This window comes from Peromyscus eremicus, chromosome 19 (genome assembly GCF_949786415.1).
Source record: "Peromyscus eremicus chromosome 19, PerEre_H2_v1, whole genome shotgun sequence".
NCBI classification, from domain to species: domain Eukaryota; kingdom Metazoa; phylum Chordata; class Mammalia; order Rodentia; family Cricetidae; genus Peromyscus; species Peromyscus eremicus.
The window spans coordinates 25,510,680-25,530,988 of record NC_081435.1 but is presented as its reverse complement, the minus strand read 5'-3'; the positions used below and the strand labels follow the sequence as shown (position 1 = coordinate 25,530,988).

General features: G+C 48.5%; 1 protein-coding gene across 1 annotated transcript in view; it reads right to left on the bottom strand.

The window, feature by feature from the left end:
• Positions 1-489: 489 nt before the first annotated feature.
• Cystm1 (cysteine rich transmembrane module containing 1) overlaps positions 490-20,309 on the bottom strand; it is a 56,774-nt gene continuing 36,954 nt past the window's right edge. The window contains exon 3 of the mRNA XM_059246618.1: positions 490-674. Coding sequence (XP_059102601.1) covers positions 562-674 — 113 coding nt within the window. The 3' untranslated portion in view covers positions 490-561. The remainder of the gene's footprint in view (positions 675-20,309) is intronic.

Sequence of the window (20,309 nt, the reverse complement as noted above, 5' to 3'; positions counted from 1 at the left end):
TCAGCCTGGTCCACAGAGTGAGTTCCAGGACAGCCAGGGCTACACAGTGAGACCCTATCTCAAATGTTTGCCCCTGCAAACAAAACAAACCAGGCTGCTCTAAAACTGAGCAGGGAAAGACAAATTAATAGGAAAAAATACTCTACGAACATGTACAGGGGGCTGAAGGCCATGGGTGGAGACACATACCACCCACGGAGTTCACCTCCTGGGATCCACATGGTGAACAGAGAGAACCAGCGCCTGCAAGTTGTCTCTGACCTCCACATGTGTGTCACGGCACATAAACACATGGACACATGTGCACCCATAAGTATAAAATAAAATTAAATATATAAACAATTGTACATCTATACATGATATCTGTTCAAGGTCAATGGTAATCTGGAAGGTAAAAGAGAAATACTATTTCACACCCATTTACAGGTGCTAAAATTTTAAAGTCTGCAGATTAGATTTTTTTTTTCCAAAGGAAGAAAAAAATTGAACTTGTGTAGCACTAGCTGTTTATTCCAGTAACAGGAGCAGCAGCGGCAGCGGGGAGAACTGGATCTTGGCTACTCAGTCCAAGCTGTCCAGGAGGCAGCAGCAGCAGAGTGCAGCCCAGCACGCAGCCAGGACTGCCTGACACCCGCCATCCATGTCCGACTTCCTTTCCCGTTCCAAAACGTACACTGGGAGGGGCGGGCGGGGAAGAGAGAGACCGGTTAAGAAGGGGCTTGGAGCAGTGGCGGTCCGGCAGCACTTACCACACTGTAAGACTCACACAAAGCTGTCCGCTCCGGGAGGGCAGGACAGGGAGCATCCAGTGTCTGGCACTCATCAGACACTGTCAGACACTGATTGCAGCCACCTCACTTGCCACAAGTTCTGGAACCCCATCCAGCACTTCATTCAATGTGTGTGGCTTTGGGAAAGCTTTGCCACTCTCATTTAATCCTTACAACACTGTATAGCTACCATCGCGGTGACATGCCCAGACGTCTTGCGGGGGAGGGCATGGCCGTCTGGGAAGGGAAATTTGCAGGGATAGGATACAACTTTGCCTAAGGGGGAAAAAAATCAGTATCTAGACTTTTCCCTAGAGTCCAGTCAGCTAAAGGAAGACAAAGCACAGAGCAGAACACCAGTCTTTGAGGAGAGCTGGGTCGGTCTTCATGTGGCCAATAGCGTAAGAAAGGGAGGGATATGGAAATGCTGTTTTACTATTTATATGGAAAGGGTTACCCATGCTTCTGAGACAATGTAAGAAACTTAAGTGTCAGGGTGTGGGGAAGAATAGAGGGTTTTACTTCACTTTTTCCCTGTGCTTAAATCTAGGCTTATTGGATTCCAAAGCCACATTCAAAGGCGCTCCTCTAGCTAAAACGGAAGAGCGGGAGGGAGCAGAGAAGGAAGGTAACTGTCTGTTTTTGGCTGCCTTGGACTCACCCTCCTGTCCTCCCTGCAAGTTCCAGACCTGGTGCTGACTGACCTGGACTAACTGTCTCTGTGGCCCTGACCTGGACTACTTCCCAAGTCACTGTCAATTACAAGTCCCACTTGGCCCAACTCCACCCAACCCATGCCCCCCTCACAGCCACACTGGCAGCTCTGATCCCTGTCCCGTCCATCCAAAAGCCTCAATTCTAGTCGGACTCCTCCAGACCTTGCTGCCTATGGGCCCTGGGTGAGCACAAGGGCTCAGGCCAGGCAGCAGAAGCCCGATCAGATTACCAGCCCTCCCCATAAGCAGCTCAGGGCCTAGAGGGCGAGCACCCAGGTACTTGTCATTCCTAGAGCTGGGCCCTGTGAGTACAAATACAACCCCATATGCCATGGCCCAAACATAGTACTGTCAGGGTTTCTGTCAAACCCTCCTTCCCCTCCAAGGAGCACTCAACATCAACCACAGCAGTGCCAGCCTTACCCTCTTTTCTCTGGGTTTTTGTAGGGAGCTGAGAGCTCAGCTGAGCTGGGTCATGGGGAAGAGAGCACAGGAAGTGGTCTGCTGTGAACATCCAGGAGGATTCCAGGTCCTGGATCCCTTCTCTGCTCACCTCAGTGTGACGTGCATGCTCTTCTCCCATCCTAAGTAGAACCCCTGCGTCTCAACTCGTTTCCATCACTCTCCACTGCGGCAGCTTGGTTCCTTAGGGTACACTATCAGGAGAAACTCCAAAGCCTACTCACTTCCCATCCACCAAACTGAGCTCAGCCGCTGCAAACATCACCATTTGACACTCCTTCTAGGTGGTCCTCCAGCATCTGGAACACTAGGGTACTAGGCCCAGACACGGCCTTCACAATTTATCATCACCATCATGGGGCCCACGCCTATGAAACCCTGCACATTTACAGGTGGCCAGCATACTGGTCCAATTTTATGGAGAAGGAAACCACTTCAGTTAGAGTTACATGATTTTGTCCAAAGTCAGCAGTCAGCATCCCCATGCCAGTCTCCCAGCTAATCTACTGTTTCACTTAACGCATCAACCCCGGCACTCACTTGCTCAACCCCACCTAGGCTCCCTGTCACAGCACTCTTTCCTTTACGGCCCGCACTATTCAGACTCCATGGATCCTGTGGGTGTGGAGGGCCTCAGATGCCTCAGAGCCAAGTGCCCTTCCTTGCACTTGAAAGACCTGGATCTGACCCATCTGTCCCCAGGCAGGCTGCTTAGTGGCATAACTACAGCATAGCCCCTTAGGGAGGCCTTGCAGTGACCTCGGAGGAGAGCAGGCCCAGCAAGAGTGAAGGAACCTAATTCCAGGCATGCGTGCAGTGTAAAAGCAAGTACCAGGCTGCGAATGATCCAAAGAGAAGTGTGAATTTCACATGATAAAATTCTGTTTCCAGCACTGAGGCCTGTGTTTGGTAGCTGTGGAGCTCTGCGGAACTCTGGTCTCTGAAAGCGAGGTGAAGGGGGTTGCTCTGAGGCAGCCAGTGTGCTTGGGGTTTATATCAGAGATTAAAGGCAAAGTCTGCCAGACAGGGGCCAGCATGGCTCACAGCTGGAGCCTGTAATGTGTGCATTAGCATATTCTCCCAGGGCCCGGGCAGCTCTGTGAACACAGGACATCCAAGTGCCTGAAACAGTAGACCCTAGCCCCGGCCTGCAACATGCAAAAATGAGCCCCTAACTACATTTCCAAGATCCTCTGTCTTATCTCTCGGCCCTTCTCCTTACCTCAGGAATCTGAGGTACAGCAGGAAGCAGGAAGTATGGGAGGGATGAAAGGGGTGGTCGGTTCTGCCAAGTCTCTGGTGAGAGAAATTCAGATAAAAGCAGAGAAGGAAGCCTTCTTACGTGACAACTGGAGACAGAAGGATGTGATAGCCCGTTAGTTCTGTCCCGTCTCTGGCTCCTAACTTCCTCCAGAGGCAAGCCCAGAAACTAGGACTTCTCGGCCCTAAACCAGGTTCACAGAAATACTAAGCCTTCCCCGCCTTTCTGTCTTGGAGCTGGCTATAAAGAATGAACTCCCTCAGGGCTGAGCATGGTGGCACACACCTTTAATCCTAGTATTTGTGAATTTGAGGCCAGCCTGGTCTACATAGTGAGTTCCAAGACAGGCAGGGCTACATAGTGAGACCTTGTCTCAAAAAAAACAGAAAACAAAAATGAACTCTGGCGTACCTTGAGGTCAGAAGACCCTTCTCCTTCCCTGAAGGTCCTGCCCAACACCCTAGAGGACGGAATGCTACCCTGACAAGCCATGCTGCTTTCCCTGCTCTATCTGTGTTCTGTCTGACCCTTTAGTCCAACCACAGCTCCACGGCTCCCTGTGAAATGTCTCCATAAGGCATTCCAAAGAGCAGAGTTCGGGGCTTCTGGGCACCCTTCATGGCAGTCCCTGGAAGTGTCAGGCCTGGAGAGGGCACAGAAGTACCACTTTCTGCAATTTCCATGTTCTACACCTCTTCACCCATATCTCTGTACTGGCTTTTATAATAAATCGGCCAACAGAAGTGTTCCCTGAGCCACTCAAGCAAACACATGAACAAGAGGAGGGGTTGTGGGGACTCCTGTTAAAAGCAAGTTGATCAGAACTACAGGCAAAGCCAAGAGACCAAGACTGGCATCTAGAAGGGGCATACTTGGAGACTGAGCCTTCAACCTCCGGGATCGGATGCCACTCTGGGTGGACAACTTGAGAAGCAGATCAGGAGATGCCCAAGGCTGACGTCTGATGCTACAGAACCAGATGCCTGCCTGTTTAGGGCAGAGACCCCCATGTTGTTAGAAGTCACCGAAGTCTGCACTAACAGGGGATAAGGGAGCATGTGGAAAGGGGTGCTTTGGTTTTCCTGGGTGTCCTAAAGGGGTGTTGTGTTGATTGTTTTTGCCAACTTGACATAAGCTGGAGTCACCTGGGAAGAGGAGGCCTCAGTTGAGAAATTGTCTGGACTGTCCACAAGTCTATGGGGCATCTTCTTGACCGATGATTGATGGGGGGCGGGCAGCCCACTGTGGGTAGTGCCCTTCCTGGTCAGGTGGTCCTGGAATGTGTAAGAAAGCAGGCTGAACTAGCTATAGAGAACAAGCCAAGAGGAGCAGCATCCCTCTAGGGCCTCTGCTGGAGTTCCTGCCTTGGTGTCCCTCAGTGATGGACTGTGATGAGGATGTGTAAGACAAACCCTCTCCTCCCTCGCCTGCATTGGACCATGGTCTTATCACAGCAACACAAACGAGGACAGATGTCCTCAATCCAGGTCATAAGCCTCGAGACACTGTGTCTCAATTTTGTGGGAGGTACTACATTCAGGATTTCAGAATAGTGATTTTAATAAAACATCAAATTGAATTTAGACATACAGTCATCTACTTCCTAGCCAAGTAATCTTGGGCAGATGACAATCTCTCCTAGCCTCGGTTTCCTCTGCTGTAGGAGAGGGTAATAATCTTCCACAGAATTGTTGAATTGTTACAGAATTCTACAGAGTTGTTGGAAGATTATGAGACCATGCATGTCAGCGTGGCGCTAGCATACTGTGAATCACTCAGTAAACATCACTGAGCTCTCATGTTATTCACATGACTGTGCACTTTCAGGCAGGTCCCCTCCTAATCAAGTGAGGAATGCTCTTGTTGTGTAGCCCAGGCTAGCTTTGAACTCTCAATCCTCTTGTCTCAGACTCCCAAATGCTGGGATGACAGGCATGTACCACCATGCCAGGCAAGAGTCGGCCTCTTTAGGCAGCTCTAGATAAGAATAATACAGAGGGGCTCCCTTGGACTCTGGGAAGAAGCTTCTGAAGTCAACAGGAGGTCGGGGGCAAAGCTACAATGCTGTTCCAAAAGCAAGGGGCCCCATGTAATTAGAAAAGGACAGTTCCTGTGTGAGGGAAGAACGTGCCACCATGAGGGACGAGGGAATGCAGGTCAGAGCTGGCAGATGTGGTGATATATTGTGTACCCTAGTAAACTTGCCTGAGGATCAGAAGACAGAGCCAGCCACTAGATTAGACATAGAGGTCAGGCAGTAGTGGCACACACCTTTAATCCCAGCACTTGAGATCTCATGCCTGTGCTTGGGAAGCACACACGCCTTTAATCCCTGGAAGTAATATGGCAGGGTGGAGAAAGGTATATAAGGCGTGAGGAAACAGGAACTCACTCTCTTTAGGCTGAGGATTTTGTAGAGGTAAGAACTAGTGGCTGGCTGTTTTGGCTTCTCTGATCTTTCAACTTTCACTCTGATATCTGGCTCTGGGTTTTTTATTAAAAGACCATCTAAGATTTGAACAACAGGTAGATCCATGGGAGGAGGATGGAAGAATGTTAGCTTGGGGGTAGCCTTGAAATCAAGGTCTTGCCTATGTATCTCCCCTCACTCCAACACACACACACACATCTCCACACAGTTCCTGTCATTTTTCCCTTGGCCTCAATATAACTGGAGTCCAGGTCACACCTTTGGAAAGCCCAACTCTTAGAAGTCCAGGCAAGACCCAGGCACAGTATTCCCAAGGGCAGTGGAGGGGATCTACATACTAAGCCTGAAACACAGGAACCATTGGGAGGGAGGCACAGGGGCTATGTGACCGAGGGACACAGAGATAGCTACAAGCCAGACTGACAGGTCCATGCTCACCCACTGAGGGCCTGGATATCCTGGGCACCCCAGCAGGAACCCTGTTCCTCCCATGGATTTCACCTGCACCTGCCTAGACCACCTGCTAGGCCTCAGCCTTTCAAAGCTCCAGAATGGGCGGCAGCACCTGTGAATAAACATGCCTGTCCACCTCCAGGAACTGGTCGGGCCGCATACCCTTTGAATAACACTTCTTTCTCCTTCCCATGTCAAAGGAATGGACTGCAGGGCTCAGGGCAGAAAGTACCCCCCACCACCACCACCCCCGCTCTGAGTCAGCTCCCAAATCAGCTGCCTGATTCATTAGCTGGTTCCACCCAAGCTGATGCTGGAGACTCGGTTCAAGGTTGGGTCACCTTATGAATATCCTCCTTACCCTCTGCCCCCCGTAAGACCTCTGATCCTGAGAGATATCTGATTGTCCTCTAGCATTCAAGACAAACTCAAGACAAGAGCAGGGCATAATCCAGGCCACAGCCCTGCTCTTATCTAGCTCAGCTCTGCCTTATGCCCCTTCCTTCCCTAGTTCAGGCTCTATCAGCCCTGCTCCTAACCTGGAGTGTCCTTGTCACCTATCAGAATTGAGATTGCTGCTTTGTAATGAGTGCCCAAGATGAGACTGTCTTGTCAACAAAATACCACCTGGTTATTTTATTCTCCTGTCCCCGCAGCCATGTGCCAAGCGTGAGAAAAGGGGGCTCCTCCTCCTCTGCTCTGCACCGTGTAGGATCTGGCAGCTTCTTGGAGGAGCCTTCCTTGCCGTCTCCAGCCCATCAAGGCTCTTTGGGGCCTGAGACTCCTGCAAGCGCACTGTCACTTGCAATCATGCAAGACCAGCCCTATCAGCTGAGCACTGGGGCAGAGAGGGCTAAGTGAACATTCAGATGAGAAGGGCCGACTCCAGGCCAGGCCAAGCTGCACAGCACACCTGCAGGAAACAGAGCACTGGAGTAATGCAGACTATGCTGGTGATGCTTTCCTCTCTGCTCTTGTCATCAGAACACAAGAACACAGGACTATCCGAGACGTCCTCACATCCTAACAGGGGTCTGAGTTCGTGGTTCACATGCTGCCCCCGCAGGGCCTGAGATCCAAGGAAGGGTGGCAGTGACAGGGGCTGGCAGGATCTCTGCACCATTCACATGGGCTGCATGGCCCATAATCTAGGTCCTCACCTCATGTCTCTGGCCATGCAAAAGAAATCTGGGTGGCTCATCTGTGGGTCTAGAGAATTAAAAATTAACACAGAAAACACCAACGACCATTAAGACCACAGCTTCACACAACCAGCCATGTCCATTTCCAGCACTAATGCCAGGTGAACACAGAGGGACACAGGCCCAGGGGGAAGCCTTATCTATGACAGGACAGCCGCAGCCATATAAAGCCCACTCCCGTGTGGGTATGTCATTAGCCAGCACCACCAGTCCAGTGGCAGTTCCCAATGTCAAGGAACTTTACAGGTGGGCCAGATTTCCTAGGGGACATCTACATGTAATTCTACGATTCTCCATGTCCTCTCAGAACCAGCTGAAACAAAAGCAGACCCGAGCCATCAAACTGGGGGACCCTGGCATGCCTACACAAGCTGCCATGAGTAGAAGACAAGAGGCCTCAGGCTTCAGCAGCTCATGGTCTCAAGTCCCCAGATGGAGCCATTTCTAGGGACAAGCCCAAAAGAGAAGCAGGGTTCTGTCGAGCCCAAGGCCGCCCACTCAATGTCAAGGGTACGCCCACAGTGACAAGGAAATCACCAACTCAAGAGCTCTCCATGGAAGGTGATATGTAAAACTACAGCTGTAGCCTGTTATGAAAGCCGATCAAATATCAAAATGTAGTGTGATGCTGAGGTGACCACTCATGGGTATGCTGCAGTCTAAGTTTAGAAGGTGAGGAAAGCTGACTTTAGGTCTGGAAGTCAAGTCCTCAGTAGAGAAAGGTAACTCATCAGCAACTAATCTTTAAAGATATCTTGCTTTAATATCCTCATCCAAAACAATTGAATGAAAGGACCTCAACAAATATTGTATACCTATTATCATTAATGATTTACACTATTTGAAATTATTTACAACAGCTGAAAGGTGAACACAACTCAATATTCACCATGAATGAATAAACTAAATGTGGAATATATCTTCAATGGAATATTATTCAGACTCAAAAAGGAAGAAAATTTGGACACATGCTGTAACATGGATAAACTCTAAAGACACACTACACAAAATCAACCAATCACAGAAGGGCAGATACTACATGATTATATGATTATATTTATCTGAAATACATATAGTCAAATCCACAGGCAAAAAGTAGAATGGGGCTGTCAGGGGCAGGACAAAGAGGGTATGGGGATCTGCTATTCAAGAGGTGCCAAGTTTCAGTTTAGGAAGAAAAGTTTTGGAGACAGTGACTGACCAACCACGTGAGTGCAGCTAACGTTAGCCAAAGAGCTATGTCCTTAGACAGGTCAAAAGAGCAGGTTTTAGATTATAAATATTTAACTACACATCCTTTCAAGGATCCTGAGTGGTACCAAAGCCCACATTCTTTAGTCTTCTACTGAATCATGAGGCTTCTAGGGCTCTCCACATTCAGGAAGTCAGGGCACACAGCTTAGTTCACAGTGGCGAAAATCGGGTGGTGGTACAGGGTCATTTTGTTCTAACACCAGCTTCGATTCTCCTCTGTCCTGTACTCCCCTGTGGCTAGCCTGGACTCCAGTCAGCCAGAGGCATGTCACGGTTACCAAAAAACCAAGTGTTTGGTGCCTGCCTGTTCTGCTTGTAGACTGTTCCTGACTGCTCCCCTCTAATCACCTCCCAGTGTTCCTGGGGAAACCTGCTAAGGCTGCCGACACTTGGCTCAGTCTCCTACTTCACATGCCTGCTTCTCTTCTCCTGACACAGCCAACCCTGAAGGGGAGTCTAGAAAAAGAAGACACCGTCTAACACAGGGCGTTCCCAGACACTTGGAGAGAAGAAACGGAGAGGGTGCACACAGGTACACACTAGGAGGCACAGGCAGAATCAACAGGAAACACAGCTAACATTCCAAGTCAGGAAAGGGTCTTCTCATAATGAGCTGAGGGGGATGATGTCAATCCTGTATCTCTTTTGATTGGCCCTGTCTTCTTCTGACTAATACAGCCCTCACAGTCTGGTGGTCCCATCCTCCCAGGATGACATGGTGGTGAGGGTGGTTAACACATGACCTGTTGTTATACTGTATATAGCAGCAGGAAAGATGTTTGGAACCAGAGAACCGTGGCGGGGGGGGGGGGGGGGGGGGGGGGAGGGAGGAGAACAGAAACATAAAGTAACTCAGCAAGCCAGGCCTGGTGGCTGGGGTAGGAGGATTGCTGAACTTAAGGCCAGATTGAACTTGGACTTTTAGACTAGCCTGGGCAACTTTGTGAGATCCTTTCTCAAAATTAAAATTAAAAACTGTTTTAAAAGAACTAGAGATGTAGCTCCAGTAGAGTTTGCCCAGCCTCTAATGTGGGTGGCCCTGAAAATAAGACTGCCACAGTGATTTTAGAGAGCTAACCAGAAATCGGAGAAATCAGGTCCTGGGTTACAGGAAAAGGGGATGGAGAGGTTACTTGGAGGGGAGCTGGCACTTTGGAACCTGCCAAATGGGCAGAGCTCACCAAGGAGGAAGCTGCTGGCTCTTGCCTGCTGGTGTCCAGGCACAGAAAGGCACAGGCAGCCGTTATCAGCAATGTCAGCCCGACTCATATGCAGTGCCAGCCCCAGGAGTCTCATTCAAACAGTATCTGCCACATTCTCCAGGAGAGCAAACACAACCATATCATTTCTACTGAACACAAAGCATGTTTTATCTTAGGTATACAGACCACAACTGGCTTCTACCCGGAACAGATTTCCAGGTTACTAATTAACAGCTCCCACAGATGTATTTATGCAAAAACACCCCAGGCTGTTTTCTTCCCTGACCAGCAGACATAATTATATGACAGTAAAAATAGCTCTTTTCTCCTGAATGCAGTTACAGCCCTGGACACAGTGAGTTTTGAGGTCAAGAATGGGACAGGATGACACTGTTAATGGATATAGTGAGATGGTACAGACCTCACTGGTAAGAACTGACTGGTCCATGCCTCACCTCTGTGTACTGAACACAATGCCCAGAGTTAGGAACAAAGGTTATCCTTGCACATCTGGAAAGAACCGTGTGGGGAGCCCTGTTAGTCACAAATGCTGTTGTTCTCCTAACACTATGACAAGTCAGCATCCACCTGAAAGTCAATGACAAAGGGTCCTGAACACCACTCCCTTGCTCACACAGACACACTATTTGTCAAAGGAGAGGCCCGAGGTTTCCCCAGTGGAGAAAGGGAGACAGAGGCCGTGCTGGGCTTTATGACTGGAACTCTGCTAGCCTTGGAGACAGAGCCAGCATTGAGAGAAACACCTTCCTCCCATGATCAGTCTGGCCAGCTTGTCACTGAGGCAGTCAAAAGAGCCACCACCATCACATTCCCACTGAAACAGCCTACCAATCTGTGCCATAAAACCCTAAAGTGGTTTGGCCTTGGAGGTGAAGCAGGTTTACGTGGAGTCTCCGCTCTGCCAGGAAGGCTAGAACACATTTGATTTCTCACAAACTAGTGAGGAGAACCCAGCTGCCCAAAGCAGTGGGCTTATTTATAGTCCCGCCCATTTGGTTTAGGGAAACTAGAAATAGAACAAAAGCACTCTCAGGGAACTTAGGAAGTCTACCAGGCCACACACTCACCCTAGGGCATACTCTTGGACCTTCTGCAACATTCCACCATCTGCCTGTGCACAGCAGACCGGTACCTCACCTGGCAACCAGCCCTGCCAAGGGACACTGCAGAGAAAGGAGAGCCAGCCCAGGGCCGGTGTCTCACAGCCAGCCCAAGGCCACTCCGAAGAAGCAATAGTTTCTCCCAGCTTTAGTTCCCCATCTGTAAGATGCACAGTCCCCTCACAGAGCTAATCCATGCAGGCCAGTGTCCAGGACACATCAAGTATTCAGTGTACATTAGCTGCTATTGCTACTCCCCAGACAGACACCCAAAGGGGGAAAGGCAGAGCCCCATCCCCCCTCCCCAGGGGCTGAGACATCTGGAAACACCATGGGCTTTCCTTAAAGCTGGTAGAGCCTATACATACTTCAATACAACGGACTAACTTGTTTCTGAAGAACCAACAAGAGACAAGGAACTAAGGTATCAATGCTGGGTAACTGGGTGACAATCCAGGAAGGCCAGGCGTGCTGCCTCCCAGTAAATAAAATTCACAACCACACACTGTCCTCCTTAGTACTTCTGCCCACAGTACCAGACGGCTGGAGTTGGCTGGCATCAAGGATTCTTCTAGTACCCTACCCTCATCACTCTTCTCGCATGACTAAAGGGGGCAATGATTATATTTAGGAATCCTTTTGTCTTCAAGAAGAACCTTGGTGAGCTTCCGGCTCCGAGTTCTACCTGGGTAAAACTGCTCGGGTCTTTAATGCCAGTTACCACTCTTTGCCCATAACCCGCCAGAGGGAACTCAGTGGGCCTAGCACACAGAAGACACCAAATGAATAAATGAAAAAGCAGTTTGCTTCGTGCCTGTTATTGCCACTGCAATCGCTGCTATTCAAGCCTCACTTGGAAGCAAGCTGCAGGTATATATTTAGCTGGTTGCTCTCTAAAGAACTATAAATATTAGTAAGAAAAAAGCACCCAAACCAACCAGCCTCAAGTGCTTAAGAAAGACAGTTAACCATAAAACTTTTTTTTTTTTTTTGACATGGCCTCATTATACAATCCAGGCTAGGCTCAAACTCACAACCCCCTGCTTCGGCCTCTAGACTCTGGAACTACAGGCGTGTGCTGCCACGCTCACCTGCCATTCCCCTTCTCTCGGCTGACATGCTTCAAACAAGATCTGGGCACACCCTAACGTTTCTGTAAAGCGGCTGACGGCAGCCCCTGGCACCAGGACCATCACTTTAGACCGTAGAGAGACTTTGGGAGAGATCAAGCAAGCCAATGGAGCTCAGAGCAGCGGTGGTGCTGAGTTGTTGGCCAGGGAGAGCAGGCCTTGAGCCACAGGCTGCACCTTCCCACGGGGGCCTTTTCCAAACCTTTCCTTCAGTTCTACAGCCCCAGAATATCCTGCCTACAGCTCTAGGAAATGCATGGTTACTCAAAGGCTCACAGAGGGTCTTGGAAAAAAGTTTTTGGGGGACTCTAGAGTAAGAGAAAGGAACTGTAGTCCTTCACCTATGATACACAAGTACATGATACAATCAAAAAATCATTCTGCTCATTTAAGAACTCACAATACAATTTTTTGGGGTTGGTTGGTTGCTTGCTTTTTGAAACAGGGTCTCACTACGTAGCCCTGGCTGTCCTGGAACTATCACTATGTAGACCAGGCTGGCCTCTTAACTCACAAAGATCTACCTGCCTCTGCTTCCCAAGTACCCAAGTGGTGGGATTAACGGTATGTGCCACCATGCCTGGCCTTCACATGCCTGGCCTTCACAATTCAACCTTGTACTGCTTTGGTAAAATCCTCTAAGCTAGGCAAGTGCTTGAGAGTTGGTAGTGTGGCTCTGTGGTAAGCATATATGAGATCCTGGGTACTGTCTTCAAAGTTCAGAGAATCTAGATACTATCAAAAATCAAATAAAGATGTAAGGAGATTCTACCTTCAAGAAAAGTATAAATGAAAAGCATAAAAATCTTTTCTAGGGGCCTAGAGAGATGGCTCAGTGCTTAACATCACTGTTTGCTCCTGCAAAGAACCTGAGTCAATTCCCAGCACCCACATGGTGGCTCACAACCCCCTGGAACTGAGGTCCAGGGGATCTGATGCCTTTTTCTGGCCTCAATGGGCACCAGGCATGTACATGTTACACATACATACATGTAGGCAAAACACCCATTCGCATAAAATAAAAATAGATAGCCAGGCGGTGGTGGCGCACGCCTTTAATCCCAGCACTCGGGAGGCAGAGGCAGGCGGATCTCTGTGAGTTCGAGGCCAGACTGGGCTACCAAGTGAGTTCCAGGAAAGGCGCAAAGCTACACAGAGAAACCCTGTCTCGAAAAACCAAAAAAAAAAAAAAAAAAAAAAGCTTTCCTAGGCTGCTCCTATGGACTCTGGAAAGGGATGTCTTAGTTAAAGGGGAAAAGGTCTGACGTCAAGAAGAATCCTGGGCTATACCCCAAGAACAGGACATTGTGAGAACATGTGCAATCTGCTCTTCCCCCACGCTTCAAAAAGCTCCTAATGTCTAAAATGCCAAGAGTGAGTCAGACCAGCTCTAGGAGGGAGATCTTTTCCAATCAGTATCCCAGTCTAAACACATAAGCCAACTCCCCCAGCAGGGGAGGAAAAAGAAGAGCATCCTATTGGCTTCCCAAAACTCAAGGGTGGCAGCTTTGATGGCACAGAGCAGCAGGCTTCCTGGCGCAAGCTGGTCAGACTTACCTAAGAGTTGATAGGAAACTATTCCCTGGAGAGGAGCCCTACTCTTCCAGGAGCCGAGGCAAAACAAGAGGATGAGGGCACTGACTCGAGGACTCGGGGTCCATTCACTGGGTCTGTTTCTGTGGACCCCAGGTCCCTTCCAGCTTCACTTAGCTCAGGGGGAAGGTAGGCCTCGTCAGTTCTGTATGCCCAAGGTCCAGCTCTTATAGACACAGGCTCACTGGATTTAGGTTATGCTTAAAACATTTGCCATAGTCCATTTCAGTCAACTGCAAGTCCCTCACCCTCTCTGTGGCTCCATTACCTCTCCTGAAAAATGGCTACACTGAGAGCACAACCTCTTAGGACAGTTATAAAGCTCTTATGAGATACTCCCTGAGAAGCAGTTAGACAGCACCTAGCACAAAACAGAAGAAAAATCATGGCTGTTACTGTTATTATTCTTCCTACATTAGTCCAGGGCTAAAAGGAAAGGCAATCTTTCTGTAGTGTGTGACACTGCTTTGAGATTAAAAACAAAAGCAACTAGTCAGTAAGGTGCTTGCTGTGCAGACATGAGGACGTGAATTCAGAGCCGCAAGACCCACATAAAAAGCTAGTCCTGATGGTACAGTCCTATAACCCCGGCACTTGGAGATGGCAGCTATGGAGCAGACAGATCCTGGGGGCTTACTGCCGGCCAGTCTAGCAGAAACAGTGCACTCCAGGTTCAGTAACAGATCCCGTCTCAAGTAATAAGGTTGAGACACAACTGGGGAAGACAGCCCCATATCAACATCATAGGTGAGGCACTTGGTAGACTAGGGTGGCGGGAAACACAGGATGGAGTCAGCAGAGCAAGGCTAACCTCTGAAACGGAGACCTCAGTAAAAATGGACACCCGTTCCTGAAGGCTCACATCCTCAGGGGCCAAGACAGCCAATGTCAGCCTTGACAATTTAAAATGGAAACAGAAACAAGAACATCACAACACCCAGAACACTTCTGTGAGTACAGGATTAGCTTCAACTATATCCCCTGGACGAAGACCATGTATTAGATGAATTTCAAAAGGGGCTGCATCACAGACTGGAGCGATGGCTCAGCCAGTAAAGCCTGCTGCCAAGCCTGACAGAGTTCAATTCCTGGAACTCACGTGATGGAATGAGAGTGCATGCTGGCCACAGGCTCTGCCACTCACCCATCGCAGGCTCTTCCCCAACTCGGGAAGATACAGCTGTGTAACTTAGGAGGTTATTTTAAATGATTTATTTTTACTGTTTTTAACTATGTGCATGTGTGTGTATCTGTATGCAGGTATGTGTATGTGAGTGCAGAGGCCCATGGAGACTAGAAGCATCTGATGTCCCTAAAGCTGGAATTACAGGAGGTTGTAGCCATCGTATATGAGTGCTGGAAATAGAACTCAGTCTCTGGATGGGCAGTACTTTCTCTTAACCACTGAGTCATCTCTCCAGCCTCCACAAAATTATTTTTTTTAAAGTGCCAGGTTTCTTGGTATAAGAACTCAGGCCTAACCAGAGACAGAAGCCCTGGGTGTTAGAGATAACTAAGCTGGGCTTTGGAAGAAACCAGCTCTTCTGGCCACAGATGATTCTGGATTCGTCTTTTCAACCGCTACTGTCTGCCAGGCTAAGTCCTCACTCAGTAGTACAGACACCAACCCTTGCTGTTTTCTTTGTCAACAGTCTAATGACAATCATCCTGTGGCATATCCCAAACTGTAGAGCATCTCAACTCGGGGAGCCAGGATATTGGCAGAGTGCAGACTTTGAAAAAGGCATCATTCCTGGGGAGCCAGTTCTCCTGAAAGTGACTTCCATGAAAACCCACGGGAGACATCAGTTGTAAAGAGGTCTTCCTCGGGTTTCCGATATGGCTAACCACACTGACCACTGGGCAGATGGTGCTAGATGGCTTCGGGCATTGTGCCACATGGGCGGCTGGTGTGACAAGAGCCACATTGCTCTGTGTAAGCCCCGGAGCCTAGGTCCTTGAAGTGCAGCTAATGCCTTATTATTTTTCAGAAGGAAGTATCCAGGGGAGATCCCTGTCACCCCAGTGTCCCCAGAACTGGTGAGCTGAAGCATTGGTCCTGCTCAGTAGAGTGAACCTTGCAAAGAGAAATTCCAACAGTGTGTGCTCAGCCAGTTTTTCTGAGACTGATGCACTCCATCTCACCCACAGCTTAGACTGCCTTAGTGTTTTTTTTGTTTTCTGGTTTTTTGGTTTTTTTTTTTTTTTTTTTTGCAATTTGTTTTCCTTGCCCACCAGACCAGTGTCCTCATTGTTTCTACTGGCCTAACTATAAAAAGCTATGTGAAAAGTGAAGGATATGTAAGCATTTTGTTCTCAAGATGAGGCAGAGTAATACTGGAGCAGAAAAAGTGGGCTATATGTGGGTAAAGGGAGGCTAAGAATGCAATGAGCGAACTGGTCTCAACAGCCCAAGCCTGCTTTCAGCCAGCAGGCACTGGATGTAGCTACCAGCTAGCCAAGGAAAAGGAAATCTACAAGGAGGAGTTGTGTTTTCATACTCCATTACCTCCGAGAGCAAGCCAAGCCCTTCAAAAAGAAATGCAGAGTACTGCGTATAAAGCATGGGTCCAAAGTACAGTGTGTCTTGCTCCCCCAAAGAAGGGGAAAGAGAGGCCATCTTTAGTAGCCTGTAGTCCCCTGGTGTCCTCATATCTAGACTGTCTTTTTGTTTGTTTGTATTTTGAGACAGGGTTTCTCTGTGTAGCCCTAGCTGTCTTGGAAATCATTCTGTAGACCAGGCTGGCCTCAAACTAAGAGATCTGCCTGCCTCCGCCTCCTGAGAGCTGGGATTAGAACCGTGTACCACAGCCAGGCACGGTGTTGCATGCCTTTAATCCTAGCACTTGGGAGGCAGAGCCAAGTGGATCTCTGGGAGTTCGAGGCCAGCCTGGTCTACAGAGCAAGATCCAGGACAGGCACCAAAACTACACAGAGAAACCCTGTCTTGAGAAAAAAAAAAAAAAAGTGCCACCACACTTGGCTAGGCTGTCTTTACATAACCCATAGGTCCATGAGACTTAGCACAGTTACCAAGGAGACCACACTTAAAGTGCTGGGCCTAGCTGGTGCTAAGTCCCCAGGAAACTCCTAATGGCCATTCTCATCTGCCTCTGTGAAGTTGCCCACTGAATGCCACCAGAGAGAACTCACCAACAAGTCCTTTACAACTGTGTGCTATTGCTAACGCTGTATTTAGAGGCTATTCCTTCAATGCAAAAGGGCCTAGAAGTTAAGAAAGCAGCTTGAAACTAGACAGATGTGGGTACCAAGTCAGGCAGGCTCAACTAGCTACTATTTCAACAGACTGTAGGAAAGTCATTTTATTTTCTCTCTCCTCTGGGGCTGTTGCATGGGTTAAGGATGATAATGTTCACAAAGCACTCGAATAAGGTCTGATTAGACACAGTAACATTTGTGACTGGCCCTAAATAACAAGATGCACATAACGGGCGTCTGCTGAAAGAGTGTGGCTCCAAGGTTACGCACTTCTTAATCTTTTAAACTTATTTGTGTGTGTGGGTAGGTGGGGGCCCTGAGGAAGTTGGTTCTCTCCTCCACCATACGGTCCTGGGGCTCAAACTCAGGCCATCAGGCTCGGTGGGAAGCGCATTTACTCACTGCGCCATGTCCCCCGTAATGTATGTATGTATGTATGTTTGTTTGTTTGTTTGTGCATAGGAGGCCACATGATACACAGAAGTAAGTCAAGCTTTTGACCAGAGTCCCGAGGGACCACAGCAAGACCTTATAGCTTCTGTAAGTCCCTGGTCTCACATGGATATTGCCATGTGCCCTGAAGGACTGTTTTTTAAGAAATCAGAAATTAATCAGCCCAGAACCAGGGACTGCAATAGGTGCTCTGTGAAGTGGCCAGTGCCAAGGATCCAGGCTCCTGAGTCAGACTGCTGCAGCTGAATCTCAGCTCTACCCGATCTTTCCTGCCCAGGGACATGCTGGCCCTTACACTTATCCATATGGCAGCGATAACAAGAAGGCTTACCTCAGAGAGTTGCTCTTAGGACTAAATGAGTTCGTATATAAAATCACCCATCTTACATAACTAGTCAGCAAATATTTGCTCTGTTATTTAGCTATTATTTATTCTTTAATAAAAGAACTACTTAATATTTAATATTAAAAACAGAACAAAAACACTGGCCTGAAAGTTTTTGTTCTAATGGCTTTAAAAAAGAATTGATAGCATCCAGCTCTCTAACCCAGGCTGCATAGAAACTCAGAAATGAAGCCTGTCCAGACCAGAAGTTCTACATTAACTCCAAATTCCACCAGCAGGCCAGCGGGACATGTCCTGTGTTTTTCAGGAGCTGACAAAGCGGGGTAGGAAGGCCTTTTCCTTCTCTGGGCTCAAAGGCAATGATCCACCAAAATGTTTAATGATCCAGACTCTACAGCAGTGGTTCTCAAGGGAAGGTGATGTGGACCCTTGGAGGACATTTGGTAAGATCTGGAGACATAACTAGAGAGCCTCTGCTGGCAGCCAGCAGCTAAAGCACAGGAATGCTGCTGATCATACTACAATGCTGCAGGAAAACACCCATAAAATATTTCTGGTAGAAGGGTCAATAATGCTGAGAAATCCTGCCCTACAGGAAAGTTGCCTGTAACAAATACACAATGGTATCCACGATATAATAGCACAGTGTCAGCCAGATACAAAGGACATGTGCATGTAAGCAAGAACTGCCCAGGAAATAACATGAGAATGAATGGAGATGATGGGATAGCTGGATCATAAGTGGAATTTTTTAAAGTTCTAGGACTATTATTAGTCTGTTGAGACTGAAAAGAGGGGGAGCTGGAACGCAGTAGGATATGAATGCCCACAGCTACACCTCTCGGTTCAGCTTCCTCAGACATTCACGACTGCTGGCGTCTTACCAATGCTCCAGGCTCTGCTCTAGTAAATGCTCTGCTCTAGTCTCAGACCAAAAGTGAATAAGGGACGGGAAGGAAGTGTCCAGTCTTTTCTGCAAAATCAAGCTGGCTTTAACAACTTAAAAAGGCTCTTCCAGTTTCCCTCTGTGCTGCCCTACATATCTCTAAATGATTCGTTTTTTTCTCTCTTTTATATTTTTAAATTTTTTGAGACAGGATCTTTCTATGTAGTCCTGTTTGCCCTAGAATTTGTCATGTAAAGCAAGCTGGCCTCAAACTCAGAGTGTGCCTGCTTCTGCCTCTGCCTCCCTAGTGTTGATATTAAAGGTATGCACCACCATGCCCAGCTAACTGTTCATTTTAAAATCACTTCCAAGCCGGGCGGTAGTGGTGCATGCCTTTAATCCCAGCACTCGGGTGGCAGAGCCAGGTGGATCTCTGTGAGTTCGAGGCCAGCCTGGGCTACCAAGTGAGTCCCAGGAAAGGCGCAAAGCTACACAGAGAAATCCTGTCTCGAAAAACCAAAAAAAAAAAAAAAATCACTTCCAAATAGTTACTGGGGAATCCAGTGGTCAGTCAAATTGGACAAGATCTACCATGATGCTTTTAGATCAGAAAAAAAGAATTCTTTAACTAAAGGCAAGGTTATGAAACTCTGAATGAAGACAGCAGAATGAAGGACAGAAACCTAACTCCAACTGGGAGGTGGCCACAGTCATGTTAAGGACCAATGCCACAGACCCCATGGGAAAATGCAAAGTCTTCCCCATCCCCAGGCTCAGAATGGCAAAAGCCTTTCTCAGGTTCAAATGTGAATGTTTAGGACAATTGACCAGTGTGTGCAAAAACTAGCAGCTGTGGCTTCTTCCTCCCAGGTGTTTACAAAGACTGGCTAACCGCCCCACACACACACACACACACACACTGAGCTGTATATAACAACCATGCTGAGGTTCCAGGTTGTGTGGCAGCTGGAGCCATTACATCAGCGTGCACACAGCCCATGTGACCCCAGCATTTCTGTACATATTTCTGTCCTCTCCTCATTCCCTTGATGCCCCAGTCAGGATAGGAACACAAAGAAGTCGCAGGGACTACCTCTATCCAGCCAGTCAGAGAGGGGTGAAGATGTCCCAAGCAATACAGAGGAAATGGTATTTGTAAAAGCTCTGTGGGAATGGGTGCCTGGTGACCAAGGAACAAACCCCGAGCCTGAAGCAGGGTACACCAGGGCGGGTCTCAGGTCCTCTGAATGCTGGCTATTATTCTAAGAATAGAAATGCATTTGAGGGAAGACTTATGGTGTTTTATATTCAGCCCCTCCCACCTGTCACATGCAGTGACAAGTCCATGCAGTGGGTGGAGCCTCCACCTTAGGAGAGGGCTTCCTTCCACATCCGGGATCAGAAAGTTTCTCGTGCAGCCAGTCTTGCTATTAGAAACAGAGCAGGATGAACCAGGAGGCCAAGGAGGAAGCAGCACTGGAGGCCCAAGGCACACCAAGTGCAGCCACAGCGGATCTGGAGTAGGACAGCAACAATGGAGTAAGCAGAGTCCAAAGGAGCTGGCCGCCTCTCCTGGAGGTGGGGGTGGGGCAGCCAAGGCAGAGCCCGAGGAGAACATGCTCCAAGCTGCACACACTGCTATCAGATGCCTGCTCTGGCCCTGCTAGCTCACATCCTGCACAAACCAGCTTCTTTACTAGGCTCCACCTTCTACAGGTTTAGCTGCCGATGAAATGATGAGGCTATGTATGCAGGGTTCAGCACCAGGCCTGATGCATGACAGTGACCCAGTAGGTTCGGTCCAAGTAAG